This window comes from Haematobia irritans, chromosome 5 (genome assembly GCF_050003625.1).
Source record: "Haematobia irritans isolate KBUSLIRL chromosome 5, ASM5000362v1, whole genome shotgun sequence".
NCBI classification, from domain to species: domain Eukaryota; kingdom Metazoa; phylum Arthropoda; class Insecta; order Diptera; family Muscidae; genus Haematobia; species Haematobia irritans.
Window position 1 is genome coordinate 92,063,446 of NC_134401.1, and position 15,933 is coordinate 92,079,378.

General features: G+C 35.0%; 1 protein-coding gene across 1 annotated transcript; it reads left to right on the plus strand.

Moving 5' to 3' along the window:
* The first annotated feature begins 5,445 nt into the window (after positions 1 to 5,445).
* Positions 5,446 to 9,853, plus strand: LOC142239919 (uncharacterized). Its single transcript, XM_075311659.1, has 4 exons — positions 5,446 to 5,521; positions 9,201 to 9,232; positions 9,293 to 9,631; positions 9,701 to 9,853. Exons 1-4 carry the CDS (start codon positions 5,446 to 5,448, stop codon positions 9,851 to 9,853), a joined length of 600 nt encoding a protein of 199 aa, XP_075167774.1.
* The last annotated feature ends 6,080 nt before the right edge of the window (positions 9,854 to 15,933 follow it).

Below are 15,933 nucleotides of genomic sequence, written 5' to 3' on the forward strand. Positions count from 1 at the left end.
ATCTTATACCCTTTAAATCAGAAATTGACAACTTCGCTGACGGTATAAAGATGTTCTCCGAACTATGCAAAATGTCTCCTCACGAAGCAATGTCCAACAACTTCGCATCTCATCTCAAGCAAACTAGAGCAGAATTAATCAAGGAAAGAGATATCATCATGCCAAGAAGATTGCGTAGAGGTGCTCTAAATATTATCGGTAATGTCGCAAGATCTCTGTTTGGAATTCTAGACGCTGACTATGCCACCGAAATGGACAATACGATACAAAGAGCAGAGATGGACAGAAGCCATCTCACATCGCTGTTACACAATCAAACCTCAATTATCGACTCGACCTTAAATATAATAAAGGAAGATGAGTTATCTTTAAAAACTAGAATAAATGAAGTCCAAACCACCATATCAATGATACATAACCAAGTGGTAGAAGAAAAAGCTCAGCTAAAGATAGCTCACACAATAGCTCTTCTTGCCAACGAACTAACTCTAGCAGCAACAAGACTACGCCAAGTTGAAGCGGAAATCGTTGATGTTCTTACAGACTCCCATCATGGGAGGATTAGCCCATCCTTACTAACGCCGGATCAGCTGCAAAGAGAAATTAACGTAATCAAGGCTCATCTACCGGTATCACGAGTTCTACCTTTCGATCACATTGACCTCATTCAATTCTACAAAATCATGCGAACAAAGGCAGCAGTCACTAAAGACAAGGTTATGTTCGAGATACGACTCCCTCTAGTTGACCAGCAAACGTTTGAGTTGTTGAAGATATTTGCGGTGCCTGCAAACGAGAACGGCACCCTTGTTGCGATACACCTCCAAACAGAGTACTTGGAGATCAATCTCCATCGAGAAGAATACATGCCACTCTCCAGTGATGACATTCGCAACTGTATTCAACCAAGCGGTGATACTTTTATCTGCGATAATAATCACGCGATATTCTCGAAGGGATCTATGGCGGCTTCGTGCGAAGTAGATATGTTCAGGCATAAACCAACAACCAGATGCAAACTCAACATTTACAAGGAGCCTATCATCTGGCAACAACTACATCATAAGAACCAATGGATTTATGCTACCACATATGAAATTGACGTCAGTACTGTTTGCGGAACAAAAACTCTACAATACACGTTCCAAGGTTCCGGGATCATCAACCTTGAACCAATTTGCACCCTCAAAACCTCTGAAGTCACTCTACGAGGCCATTATAATGCATCAAGTTTTATTCAAGCATCTTACTCTCGCTTTCCGAAATTCAACTTAACAACGCATGAGAAAAGGTCCACTGCAATTCTCAACTCGACTGATCAGCTATTAATAAACCATACCGAGCAGCTAACAGATCTCCAGAACAAACTTCAGGAAGCTGACATTTCAACTTTTCGCACCACCTACCACTCCGACAGACATCACCATATGGCAATAAGTTACACAGCTCTTATCATATCTTCAATGCTGTTGATGTTCTACCTTGGATGGATATTTCTGAAAAGAGGCGGTGAATCAATCCAACCACCCACGCCCACTCCCCAACCACGTCAAAGCGTTCCGGACACGAATGCTACCCAGTCACCCGAAATTTAAATGTCTCCGGCTAGTTGAACCTGCAGCGTTCAACGTGGGGGAGAATGTTCAAGAACACAGTTGCATTACACTGCTATAGGATATAACATAAATATAATTAAAATTAATTACATAGTAAATAGCATTTACGCTGCTATATTATAGAGCATATATGTTTAAATATCATTTGCATTGTAAGCAGCAGAAGTCAACAGCCGACCTATTTAAATAAAGAATCAAATTTCACCGACAATAATTGGTCAGGTTGTCGACTTCTGCTGCACTAGTTCATTAAACTAATATACTAAGTCAGCATAAATATTATTTAAGTCACTGACATAGCATAGGCTACATATCCAACATGTTAACTTAGTATTCTGACTAATCATCAGTTATTTAGTATAAATAACTTGAATGAAAATAAACATCATGCTAGATCAAATTGGCATTTTGCATCATTATCATCGACATACGGTTCAAGTACCCTATGTCCAACATCTAACAGTTCTTGTTTGTACTTGAACAACTTTAGGAATTTATACAGTTCTTGTTTGTACTTGAACTACCCTACGAATTATACAATAGTAATCTTTTTTGTTAAATCTCTATAAAAATAAAATTTTGGAAAAAGTTTCTATAAACAAATTTTTGCGAGAAATTTTTCTATAGAAATAAAATTTTGACAATAAATTCTACAGAAATAAAATTTTGAGAAAAAATTCAATAGAAATAAAATTTTGAGAAAATTTTTTTTTAGAAATAATATTTTGAAAAATACAATTTTGACAAAATTTTCTATAGAATTAAAATGTTGACAAAATTTTCTACAGGAATAAAGTTTTGACAAAAATTTCTATAGAAATATTTGTTTGGTAGATTTGTGGTAATTTGTGGTAATCTTAAAATTTTGTTAGATTTTTTTTTTGGCACGAGTGGTAACTGTTGTTACCACACAGTGTTAAAGATCGAGCCTTGCCGGCTTCTAATTTCCTCCTCTAGAGCCACCAAAATGTAAAAATTATTACAAATTGTGTTGAGTGAAAATATATATAGAGAATTTCCCCTACTTCTAGGAACACTGGCTGTAGTTGATATTGCACCTGGGGAGTTAGTATGCCACTAATATTGAGCCCATTATTAAAAAAGAGAAAATCGTTCAATTAGTGTGGGTAATAAATCCAAATTTGTAAAAATCGAGCAATATTGTTATGCAAGAGCTACAGGTACGTATAAATACGATCGGCTAGTACATCAAAATTTGAAATTTGAGTAACATTGGTTAATAAATAAGAGTACTGTGGCCAAATTTGAGAAAATCGAGCGATGTATATATATGGAAGCTATATCTAAATATGAACCAATTTGCATAATACTTTGCGAGTTTGATTAATACCACTAAAGGTTACCTTGTCCATAATTTGAGTAATATCAGTTAAGAAATGAGGCCTCTATGGTCAAAAATAAGGTTATTAGGGGCGAATTTTTCAAAGTCGGGTGATACATATATGGGAGCTATATCTACATCTGAACCGATTTCGATGAATCGAATACCGTTAGTACTATAGGGGACTGAATCTAACCAACTTTGAGTAAGATCGGTTAATAAATAAGGGTTTTATGGCCAAATTTGGGAAAATCGGGCTATACATATATATGGGAGCTATATCTACATCTGAACCGATTTCGATGTTTTTTTGCACATATAGTAAGTGCTATAGGAGATTACACGTAGCCAACTTTGAATAAGATCGGTTGATAAATAAGGGTTTTATGGCCAAATTTAGAAAAATAGGGCTGTACATATATGAGAGCTATATCTAAATCTGAACCGATTTGGACGAAATTTTGCAGACTTGAAGGTCGGTGAAAAAGATTACCTTCTGCTAAATTTGGTGAAAAACAGCGCAACGTGACCCCATTTGTCGAAATCGGGCGATACATATATATGGGAGCTATATCTAAATTTGATCCGATTTCTTCCAGATTCAATAGCGGTCGTCCGACCGGAATCCTGAGAACAACAAATACATGGACAGACGGACGGACGGACACCAAGGAGGTGATTCTGAGTCGATCGGTATATATTTTATGGGGTCTAAAATCAATATTTCTGGTAGGCACATTTTTTGGCCGATCAAACTTTTTATACCCTGACCACTATATGGTTTAGGGTATAAAAATGTTGATCAAATGTAGATATAGGTCGCACACACAGAGAAGATATTAGTTGAAAATCGATTGTTGTAATGAAAATTCTGCATTTACAATGAAATCACAGTTGTGTCAATCTATTTACTTTATTTACAACCATTATTTCGTTTCTGTTTCCATTTGGCGCTTATTATTATAGATTTTTGTTTGTAATACCATTCAAATAGTTGTCTGAACTAATTGCCACTCTTACGAAAATGTTTTATCGAATTCGATACGCACAACCAACCTTATAAATCTTTTATAACTGTCATTTAGTATTCAGCACTAACAATTGGTTTTCAGAGCCGAATTCCTTTGGAAATATTTTTAAATGTCAAACAATTTATTACTAATTCTTCAATGTTGAAGGAAAACGTGTTTTTTTAATTTAAAGTAAAAACCACAGGAAACGGATTATTTTTCAGCCATATCTATGTTTATTTGAGTCCTTGGTGGAGTGCCACTCAAACATTTTCACGAACAACTCGCGCAGGCTTGAGGATACTCAATGCTACCAGTTAGATAAATAGTGCGCATCTTAAATTGTTTAGGATCAAATGCAGATTGAGTTGTATTATGTTTTAGATGTGGAACAATTTTATTGTGCGAAAACAATGATAACGACTTTAAAGATCATCTCCACATCTGCCGTTTATCTGTGAAACCCAAAAGGAAGTGACCATGACGAGTAGATTCTTATTTATTTTTTAAAACTACACTCTAATTTTCTGATTTAATTTGTTGTGGTTTTAGACGGGATGTGTTGGCCAATTTTTCTGATATACCACTATGTACTCAGTTCGGACTCCAATTATAAATACTACTGAACGAAGAGCTCCAAGGATTTAACTCCAATTGCCTTTAATAGTGATCATTGTTTTAAATTGTTATCAATGTATTGTATTTAGGTATAAAGTTATTTTATGTACCTTTCTATCATTTAAAAATATAAATAAAATACAATATTTTGAGGAAAAATTAATTTTCAATTCGGTTAAGATGCTAGTAAAGTTGAGTGATACAACCAAATGAACAAGGGACAACGACCAATTTCATTGTCTAATACAACCAACCCCATGTATAGTATTAGTTGGATTTCCCATAATTCGATTGAGACGACCGAATTTATCGGGTATCACAACTACCAACAGTTAGTTGCTGCAACTGCCAAAAGGAGGTTGGCAATAAATTCGGTTATCACAACCAATCTTTATTCTCTGTGCAAATATATGTATCGCCCGATTTTCTAGAATTTGGTCATAATAACCTTAATTATTTACCAACCTTACTAAATATCATCCAAATCGGTTTAGGTTAAGATATAGCTCCAATTTATATAATCATCGCCCAATTTCCAAAATTAGGCCATAATGCCCTTATTTATTAACCGTTTAAGAGAAACCGAATACTCGGTTTCTCCTCAATACACAGATATCGGAATCATATAATCAGTAGGTCAGACTACAATCTAATTTTACATTTTCATGATTTCTATTTCCGTGAGTTACAATGCTAAATTAAAATGATTTAGGCTTATGATTTATGAGAAAATTACAAAACAATTTTAATGCTATGGATCATAAAACCGATAAAATCTCAACATATATATTGTATCCAAAACTGTTTTGAAAAAGTTTCCAATATTAAAATTGAACTCAAAGTATTTGGAATAATTTATATGGAGGAAGATGTCATTGAAGAGCGTATTAATTGTTTTGTTAGTGCTACAGGATGGCATCGTCAGGTCAACACAGGTAAGTTATGGGAAGTTTATGTAATATAGGGTGTGGTCAATGAAGTCTTTACTATTCAACAAATCGTGTAATTTTTATACCCTCCACCATAGGATGGGGGTATATTAACTTTGTCATTCCGTTTGTAACACATCGAAATATTGCTCTAAGACCCCATAAAGTATATATATTCTGGGTCGTGGTGAAATTCTGAGTCGATCTAAGCATGTCCGTCCGTCCGTCCGTCTGTCCGTCCGTCCGTCTGTCCGTCTGTCCGGCTGTCCGTCCGTCTGTGGAAATCACGCTAACTTCCGAACGAAACAAGCTATCGACTTGAAACTTGGCACAAGTAGTTGTTATTGATGTAGGTCGGATGGTATTGAAAATGGGCCATATCGGACCACGTTTACGTATAGCCCCCATATAAACCGATCCCCAAATTTGGCTTGGGGAGACTCCCGGAGCAGCACAATTCATCCGATCCGGTTGAAATTTGGTACGTGGTCTTAGTATACGGTCTCTAACAACCATGGAAAAATTGGTCCATATCGGTCCATAATTATATATAGGCCCCATATAAACCGATCCCCAGATTTGACCTCCGGAGCCTCTTGGAGGGGCAAAATTCATCCGATCCGATTGAAATGTGGTACCTGATGTTAGTATATGGTCTCTAACAACCATGCAAAAATTGGTCCATATCGGTCCATAATTATATATAGCCCCCATATAAACCGATCCACAGATTTGAACTCCGGAGACTTTTGGAGGGGCAAAATTCATCCGATCCGGTTGAAATTTGGTACCTGATGTTAGTATACGGCCTCTAACAACCATGGAAAAATTGGTCCATATCGGTCCATAATTATATATAGCTCCCATATAAACCGATCCCCAGATTTGACCACCGGAGCCTCTTGGAGGAGCAAAATTCATCCGATCCGGTTGAAATTTAGTACGTGGTCTTAGTATATGGTTTTTAACAACCATGCAAAAATTGGTCCATATCGGTCCATAATTATATATAGTTCCCATATAAACCGTCCCCAGATTTGACGTCCAGAACCTCTTGGAGGAGCAAAAGTCATCCGATACGGTTGAAATTTGATACATTTTGTCAATATATGGCCTCTAACAGCCATGTAAAAATTGGTCCATATCGGTCTTTAGTTATATATAGCCGATGACTTATTACACAAAAATTGGTCCATATCGCCAAAACCAATCTACCAAAACTTTATTTCCATAGAAAATTTTGTCAAATTTTATTACTATAGAAAGTTTTGTTAAAATTTCATTTCTATAGAAAGTTTTGTCAAAAGTTTATTTCTATAGAAATGTTTGTCAAAATTTTATTTCTATAGAAAATTTTGTAAAAAATTTTGTCAACATTTTATTTCTATACAAAATTTTGTCAAAATTTCATTTCTATACAAAATTTTGTCAACATTTTATTTCTATAGAAATTTTTGTCAAAATTGTATTGCTGTAGAAAATTTTGTCAACATTTTACTTCATAGAAAATTTTGTCAACATTTTATTTCTATAGAAAATTTTGTCAAGTTTTTATTTCTATAGAAAATTTTGTCAAATTTTTATTTCTATAGAAAATTTTGTCAAAATTTTATTTCTATAGAAAATTTTGTCAAGGTTTCATTTCTATAGAAAATTTTGTCAAAATTTTATTTCTATAGAAAATTTTGTCAAACTAGATTATATACGTATTTAATCGGCCTTTTTATACCCTCCACCATAGGATGGGGGTATATTAACTTTGTCATTCCGTTTGTAACACATCGAAATATTGCTCTAAGACCCCATAAAGTATATATATTCTGGGTCGTGGTGAAATTCTGAGTCGATCTAAGCATGTCCGTCCGTCCGTCCGTCTGTCCGTCTGTCCGTCCGTCCGTCTGTCCGGCTGTCCGTCCGTCTGTGGAAATCACGCTAACTTCCGAACGAAACAAGCTATCGACTTGAAACTTGGCACAAGTAGTTGTTATTGATGTAGGTCGGATGGTATTGAAAATGGGCCATATCGGACCACGTTTACGTATAGCCCCCATATAAACCGATCCCCAAATTTGGCTTGGGGAGCCTCCCGGAGCAGCAAAATTCATCCGATCCGGTTGAAATTTGGTACGTGGTCTTAGTATACGGTCTCTAACAACCATGGAAAAATTGGTCCATATCGGTCCATAATTATATATAGGCCCCATATAAACCGATCCCCAGATTTGACCTCCGGAGCCTCTTGGAGGGGCAAAATTCATCCGATCCGATTGAAATGTGGTACCTGATGTTAGTATATGGTCTCTAACAACCATGCAAAAATTGGTCCATATCGGTCCATAATTATATATAGCCCCCATATAAACCGATCCACAGATTTGAACTCCGGAGACTTTTGGAGGGGCAAAATTCATCCGATCCGGTTGAAATTTGGTACCTGATGTTAGTATACGGCCTCTAACAACCATGGAAAAATTGGTCCATATCGGTCCATAATTATAGATAGCTCCCATATAAACCGATCCCCAGATTTGACCACCGGAGCCTCTTGGAGGAGCAAAATTCATCCGATCCGGTTGAAATTTAGTACGTGGTCTTAGTAGATGGTTTTTAACAACCATGCAAAAATTGGTCCATATCGGTCCATAATTATATATAGTTCCCATATAAACCGTCCCCAGATTTGACGTCCGGAACCTCTTGGAGGAGCAAAAGTCATCCGATACGGTTGAAATTTGATACATTTTGTCAATATATGGCCTCTAACAGCCATGTAAAAATTGGTCCATATCGGTCTTTAGTTATATATAGCCGATGACTTATTACACAAAAATTGGTCCATATCGCCAAAACCAATCTACCAAAACTTTATTTCCATAGAAAATTTTGTCAAATTTTATTACTATAGAAAGTTTTGTTAAAATTTCATTTCTATAGAAAGTTTTGTCAAAAGTTTATTTCTATAGAAATGTTTGTCAAAATTTTATTTCTATAGAAAATTTTGTAAAAAATTTTGTCAACATTTTATTTCTATACAAAGTTTTGTCAAAATTTCATTTCTATACAAAATTTTGTCAACATTTTATTTCTATAGAAATTTTTGTCAAAATTGTATTGCTGTAGAAAATTTTGTCAACATTTTACTTCATAGAAAATTTTGTCAACATTTTATTTCTATAGAAAATTTTGTCAAGTTTTTATTTCTATAGAAAATTTTGTCAAATTTTTATTTCTATAGAAAATTTTGTCAAAATTTTATTTCTATAGAAAATTTTGTCAAGGTTTCATTTCTATAGAAAATTTTGTCAAAATTTTATTTCTATAGAAAATTTTGTCAAACTAGATTATATACGTATTTAATCGGCCTTTTTTTGTTTAATATATACCCCGTATGGGCTAACTTACAATTTAGAAGACAGTGTTAAAAAGTTTTACGATACCTTGCCATCGGCAAGTGCTATCGCAACCCAAGTAATTCGATTGTGGATGACAGCCTTTAGTAGAAGTTCCTACGCTATCCATGGTGGAGGGTACATAAGATTCGGCCTGGCCGAACTTACGGCCGTATATACTTGTTAATTATTAAAAAAATGAATGAATTATTAAAATGAATTATTAAAAAAAACTTGGAACTGCTTCGAAAATTTGGAGTCCAAAAGCATAACTACGAGGTGTATATTTACAATAGATAATAATCACATGTCAATGGCGATAAACTTGGTTCCATTTCATATGTCTAACCCTATACATACTGTAACAACCATTTATTTTCCTAAATAGGCTGCAAAACGACGTTTTAATCTCATACTGGACAATGTAAACTGCACCACATATGGTTCGACGATGAAACAATTCGATTGCGATTACAACATGTTGTCACCCAGTAATTACACTCTGAATATGGACTTCATGTTTGAGCGAAATTTAAAGGAAAATGCTGAATTTCATATTCGTATATATTTCACCCCCCAACAAGGTTTAAAGGCTGTAAAGTTTTTGGATCTTAAATTGAATATATGCAACTTTTTGAGTACATCCACATCAATACCCATAATAAAGACGATTATGAAAGAAATTCGAAAGACAAGTAACATGCCTTATGAATGTCCTATGAAAGTAGTAAGTAAAGGCGTACGAATTTTTGTTAAAGTGTTAGCTCTACATCATTTGATTTTTATTGAATTCCAGAACTATCTATACTCTTTGTCCAACTTCAGTTTCAGTTCCAAAATTTTACCCATTTACACACAATATATAAAATTCAACTTCAGCATGGATACCTACGATAGTAAGAAGATCATTGGACGATTTTTCCTGGAAGGTACGACAGTTCGCAAATAAATAAATCTACACTGACAAAAGCATTCCCAAGGTTCCAAGGGATTGTTTTAATACTAATGATTTGGTGTTAATTCTGAGCCAAAGAAGCGCAGAATTGAAGTAAGGACAACTGTAAGACACAATTCTCTTTTAAATGTAAGTGTTCCGTACTCGATTGCAGGAAGCAAATTTTAATTCATCCGTTTTTTCAGCTTTTTTTATTCATCTACTATCAAAGTCCATTAAAAATGTGTTAACGATAAAAAATTATGTCATGTATCAAGAAAAACGCCTTTAAAATAATTTTTTCAGAGTTAATAAAGCAAAGTTGTCGTTAGTCATATAAAGATACCCAGTTTTAAGTCGAATCACTTAACTACAAGGACAAAACAACTTCATTGAAAAGTTTATTGACTTTCGGACTAGGAAACAAACTCTATATTAGAGACATGCGTCTTATATGCTAAGCAAAATTCGCATTTGTATTTTAAGGACATTGAATCTTTTTTTTTATCTGGTCGGGATTTGTATATCTGGTCGGGAAGAGGAACTTCCCTCTTACCCTACATTTTGAAAATACAGTGAAAAACTAAACTTCTCCGATTTACTTGAAATTTCGGAGGACGTTGGGGGAGGTTATCAAATTAATATGGGGAACTTGACTTTTTGATATGTGGCCGGAAAGGGGGAACTCCATATTTTTAGCAAATTAAGTTCTTCGATTTGTTTGAAATATTCAGAGATCGTTGGGGGGGGGGGGTTCATCTAGACAAAGACCCGCTACTTTATTTTTGGATATTTGGTCAGTAAGGGCGACTTACCCATTGCCCGATTTTAATACCTTCAACCATAGGAACACCGAAATATTGCTCTAAGACCCCATAAAGTACCCAGCAAAAAAATTTGGAAGTTCTTCCAAAGGCACGACTTTAAAAGCACTTCCAGAAGACGTACTCCCAATGATGGTCTGTTTTTAACTACACGGGAAGTTCTTTTCATTCAATTTTTTATAACATGCTTTTTTCATATTTTAATGGGTAGTTTTAACTTTTTTTCAAATTGGTTAAAAACAGTTTAAGAATTAATAAAATGATACAAATTATTTAAATTTTGTCGAAAGAAATGCTAAATCCAATGTGAAAAAATTGTGAATTTTTGACTATATTTGAGGTCAAACGTTTCAGACAAGCGTTAGAATCCATTAAAAATTATCAAAAATTATAAAAATTTTTATTTGACAAAATATCGCAGAATTTTTTAATTTACACCCAAAATATTGAATTCGGATCACACCTAAAGAAGTGATGCAAATTCAGTGCACCGGCTGTTGAAATGGAGGACTTCTGTCCTATGACAAGCCCATGTTAAATTCATCGCTTCTGCGTCAATTTTGCACCACTTCCGGATCCAAAAAGAACATTTTCATTACTTTTATGGCGACGCTCTTTTTTTTTGCTGGGTATATATATTCTTGGTCGTGGTGAAATTCTGAGTCGATTTAGCCACGTCCGTCCGTCCGTTGAAATCACGCTAATTTCTGAACGAAATAAGCTATCGACTTGAAACTTGGCACAAGTAGTTGTTATTGATGTAGGTCGGATGGTATTGCAAATGGGCCATATCGGTCTACTTTTAGGTATAGCCCCCATATAAACAGACCCCCAAATTTAGTTTGCAGATCCTCTAAGAGAAGCAAATTTCATCCGATCCCGCTGAAATTTGGTAAATGGTGTTAGTATACGGTCTCTAACAACCATCCAAAAATTGGTCCATCTCGGTCCATAATTATATATAGCCCCCATATAAACCGATCCCCCGATTTGGCTTGCGGAGCCTCTAAGAGAGGCAAATTTCATCCGATCCTGCTGAAATTTGGCACATGGTGCCAGCATATGATCACTAACAACCATGCCAAAAGTGGTCCATATCGATCCATAATTATATATAGCCCCCATATAAACCGATCCCCAGATTTGGCTTGCGGAGCCTCTAAGAGAAGCAAATTTCATCCGATCAGATTGAAATTTGGTACATGGTATCAGTATATGGTCTCTAATAACTATGCAAAAATTTGTCCACATCGGTCATTAATTATATATAGCCCCATATAAACCGATCCCCCGATTTGGCTTGCGGAGCCTCTAAGAGAGCAAATTTCATCCGATCCGGCTGAAATTTGGTATATGGTGTTAGTATGTGGTCTCTAACAACCATACAAAAATTAGTCCACATCGGTCCATAATTATATATAGCCCCCATATAAACCGATCCCCCGATTTGGCTTGCGGAGCCTCTAAGGGAAGCAAATTTCATCCGATCCGTTTGAAATTTGTTACATGGTGTAAGTATATGGTCTCTAACAACTATGCAGAAATTGGCCCACATCGGTCCATAATTATATATAGGCCCAATATAAACCGATCACCAGTTTTGACCTCCGGAGCCTCTTGAAGGAGCAAAATTCATCCGATCCGGTTCAAATTTGGAACGTGGTGTTTATATGGCCGCTAACAACCATACCAAAATTGGTGCATATCGATTCATAATCATGGTTGCCACTCGAGCTAAAAATAATCTACCAAAATTTTATTTCTATAGAAAATTTTGTTAAAATTTTATTTCTATAGAAAATTTTGTCAAAATTTTATTTCTATAGAAAATTTTGTTAAAATTTTATTTCTATAGAACTTTTGTAAAAATTTCATTTCTATAGAAAATTTTGTCAAAATTTTATTTCTCTAGAAAATTTTGTGAAAATTTTATTTCTATAGAAAATTTTGCCAATCTGAATTATATACGTATTTAATCGATCTTTTTTATTTAATATATACTACGTATGGACTTACATACAATTTAGAAGAAGAAGAAAGTAATTCGATTGTGGATGGCAGTGTTTAGAAGAAGTTTCTACGCAATCCATGGTGGAGGGTACATAAGCTTCGACCTGGCCGAACTTACGGCCGTATATACTTGTTTTTAACTACACGGGAAGTTCTTTTCATTCAATTTTTTATGACATGCTTTTTTCATATTTTTAATGGGTAGTTTTAACTTTTTATACCCACCACCGTAGAATAGTGTCATTCCGTTTGTAACACAGCGAAATATCGAAACCGTAGTTTTTATCTGATTTGCCTGAAATTGTAAATATTCTGGTATTTGAAATCGGTCGATCGATCAATGTCTTACATAATGGACCGGTAGAAATAAGTGCGATACAAAATTTTGAGGGTCTAAAATACCAGTATATTTACATTTTCAGGCAAAGTGGATAAAAACTACAGATTCTAGCAGCCCAAGAAATAAATCCGGGAGGTAGGTCTGTATGGGGGCTATATAAAAACACTAGAATTCCAATTTCAGAGAAATTGGGAAAAAACTACGAATTCTAGAAGCCCAAGAAGTAAAATCGGGCGATCAGTCTATAAGGAGGCTATACCAAAACTTTAACCGATACGGACCATTTTCGACACACCTTTTTATGATCCTAAAGTACCTCTAGATTTCTAATTTCTGGTAAATTGGATAAAAACGACGTATTCTAGAAGTCCAAGAAGTAAATTTGTGAGATCGGTCTATAGGGGGCTACACCGAACCATGGACCGATACACCCCATTCTCTGCACACCTATTTGTGGTCCTAAAATACATCTAGATTTCCAATTTAGAAACTACGGTTTCTAGAAGCTCAAGACCCCAAATCGGGGTATCGGTTTATATAGGAGCTATATCAAAACCTCGACCGATACTCCCCATTTTCGATTCACCTATTTGTGGTCTTAAAATACCGCTAGATTTTCAATTTCAAGCACATCGGATAGAAAATACAGTATCTAGACGCCCAAGAAGTAAACTCTGGAGATCGGTCTATATGGGGGCTGTACGAAAACATGGACCGATACTCACCATTTTCGGCACACCTATTTATGGTCCCAAAATACCTCTATATTTCCAATTTCAGGCAAATCGAGTAGTAAATACAGTTTCTAGACGCCCAAGAAGTAAAATCGGGAGATCGGTCTATTTCCAACACCAATTTTTTGTCCTATAATACCTCTGGATTTTCAATTTCAGGCAAATCGGATAAAAAATACAGTTTCTAGACGCCCAAAAAGTAAAATCCGGAAATCGGTCTATATGGGGACTATACCAAAACATGGACCGATTATCACCATTTCGGTGATAATCTATATTTTCAATTCCAGGCAAATTGGATAAAAACTACGGTTTTTAAAAGCCCAAAACTCCAAATCGGGAGGTCGGTTTATATGGGGACTATATCAAAACTTGGACCGATATACCCCATCTTGAACTTGACCTTCATGCAAACAAAACACGAATATGTGCCAAATTTCAGGACGATAGCGCCATTATTGAAGGCTGTAGCGTGATTACAACAGACAGACAGACGGACGTGCTTATATCGTCTTAGAATTTCTCCCTGATCAAGAATATATATACTTTATATAGTCGGAAATCGATATTTCGATGTGTTACAAACGGAATGACAAACTTATTGTACCCCCATCACCATTCAATGGTGGTGGGTATAAAAAATGACGGTAAAAATCTACAGATTTAATATTTCAAATCAAGATTTTTTTCATCATTTACACGATATTCCTCTAAAATTCAAACAAAATTAGTTCTTATAAACCCAGAATCTGATCTAGTCTTTATAGGTAGAATCTTTAAATTTATCTTCGGGAAGTGTACTGGTTGAATTGATCTGCTTGGGAGATACCCGCACCGACGAAGAGTTTTCAAAGGAAACTATTATATTTGATTCATGGTGGTGGGTATTTAAGATTCGGCCCGGCCGAACTTACTACTGTATATACTTGTTTTTTTTTTATATAATTCTGCCAACTGTGGTCTTACACCGTAAAATAACGAAACGTAAACCAAATTACTCCGATTTACCGAAAGTAGTATTTTGCCCTTGGCCATTTTACCATTTTTAATGGTTAATTGCTAAATTAAACTGTGTGTGTTTGCATGAAGGGAATCGTCTGGACTATCATTAAAATATTCATGGCAATTGAAAGTACTGTTCAAACACAATTTATTAACTAAATTGAAATTAATTGATGAAGTTAATATAGGCATTACAAAAAAAATATCAAAGTCATGGCCGTGAAAAGCTTACCAAAAATATTGTCAGCGATTAGTTTTCATCTTGAAATTGACATAACCAAAGCATTTGCAAAGTCGGATTTGAAGTCAAATGCTTGGAAACAGATCAACCATTCTCTTGTTAATGTTCATGTCATTGGCTCTGGTAAGTGTAGTGGCAAGTTCATTTAATTCACATTCACATACTAAACTGAAAAAACAATGAACCCACCAGGAAGAACAATTTTGGTTTAATTTAGAAAATTTAGATTATTTTTAACTAAGCAGTACAAACAAACGCTGACATCACGCCGACATCACAAAAATAAGTAAATATTTTTCAACAAATTCAAGAAAATTTAACGGAATGATAAAGTTTGCAACGACGGGTTTTCCCGACCTTGTCTGGGGTAAGATTCTCGGAGGCTGTGGTACTTCACAGAAATTTATTCTACAAATTAAGGAAAGTCTAAAGTCGAGCGGGGCCGACTATATTATACCCTGCACCACTTTATAAAACCACATTTTCGATACCATTTCAAATATGTCAAATGTGTTGGGTGCTATATATAAAGGATTTGGTTCCCATATACATATATTTAAATCAGACTCGATCTGGACAAAATTTGTTAGATTTCCACAAAATCTATAGACTTAAAATTTAAATCGGCTAATGCCCTGGTGTGGAACACAAAGTTAGTTCCACAGTGTGGCGCAGGCTATAAATATGGGAAACATTTAAATATGAAACAATTTTAAGGAAACTTCGCAAAAGTGTATTTATGATTTATCGGCCGATAGATACATATTAGAAGAATAGGAAAATTTAAGTAACTTTTACAAGTTTTCGACTTTTAGAAGGAAAATGTTGGTATTTTGGCCATTTTTGCCGAAATCAGAAAAACATATATATATATATATGGGAGCTATATCTAAATCTGAACCGATTTCATCCAAATTTAGCGTGTATAGTTACTATATTATTTC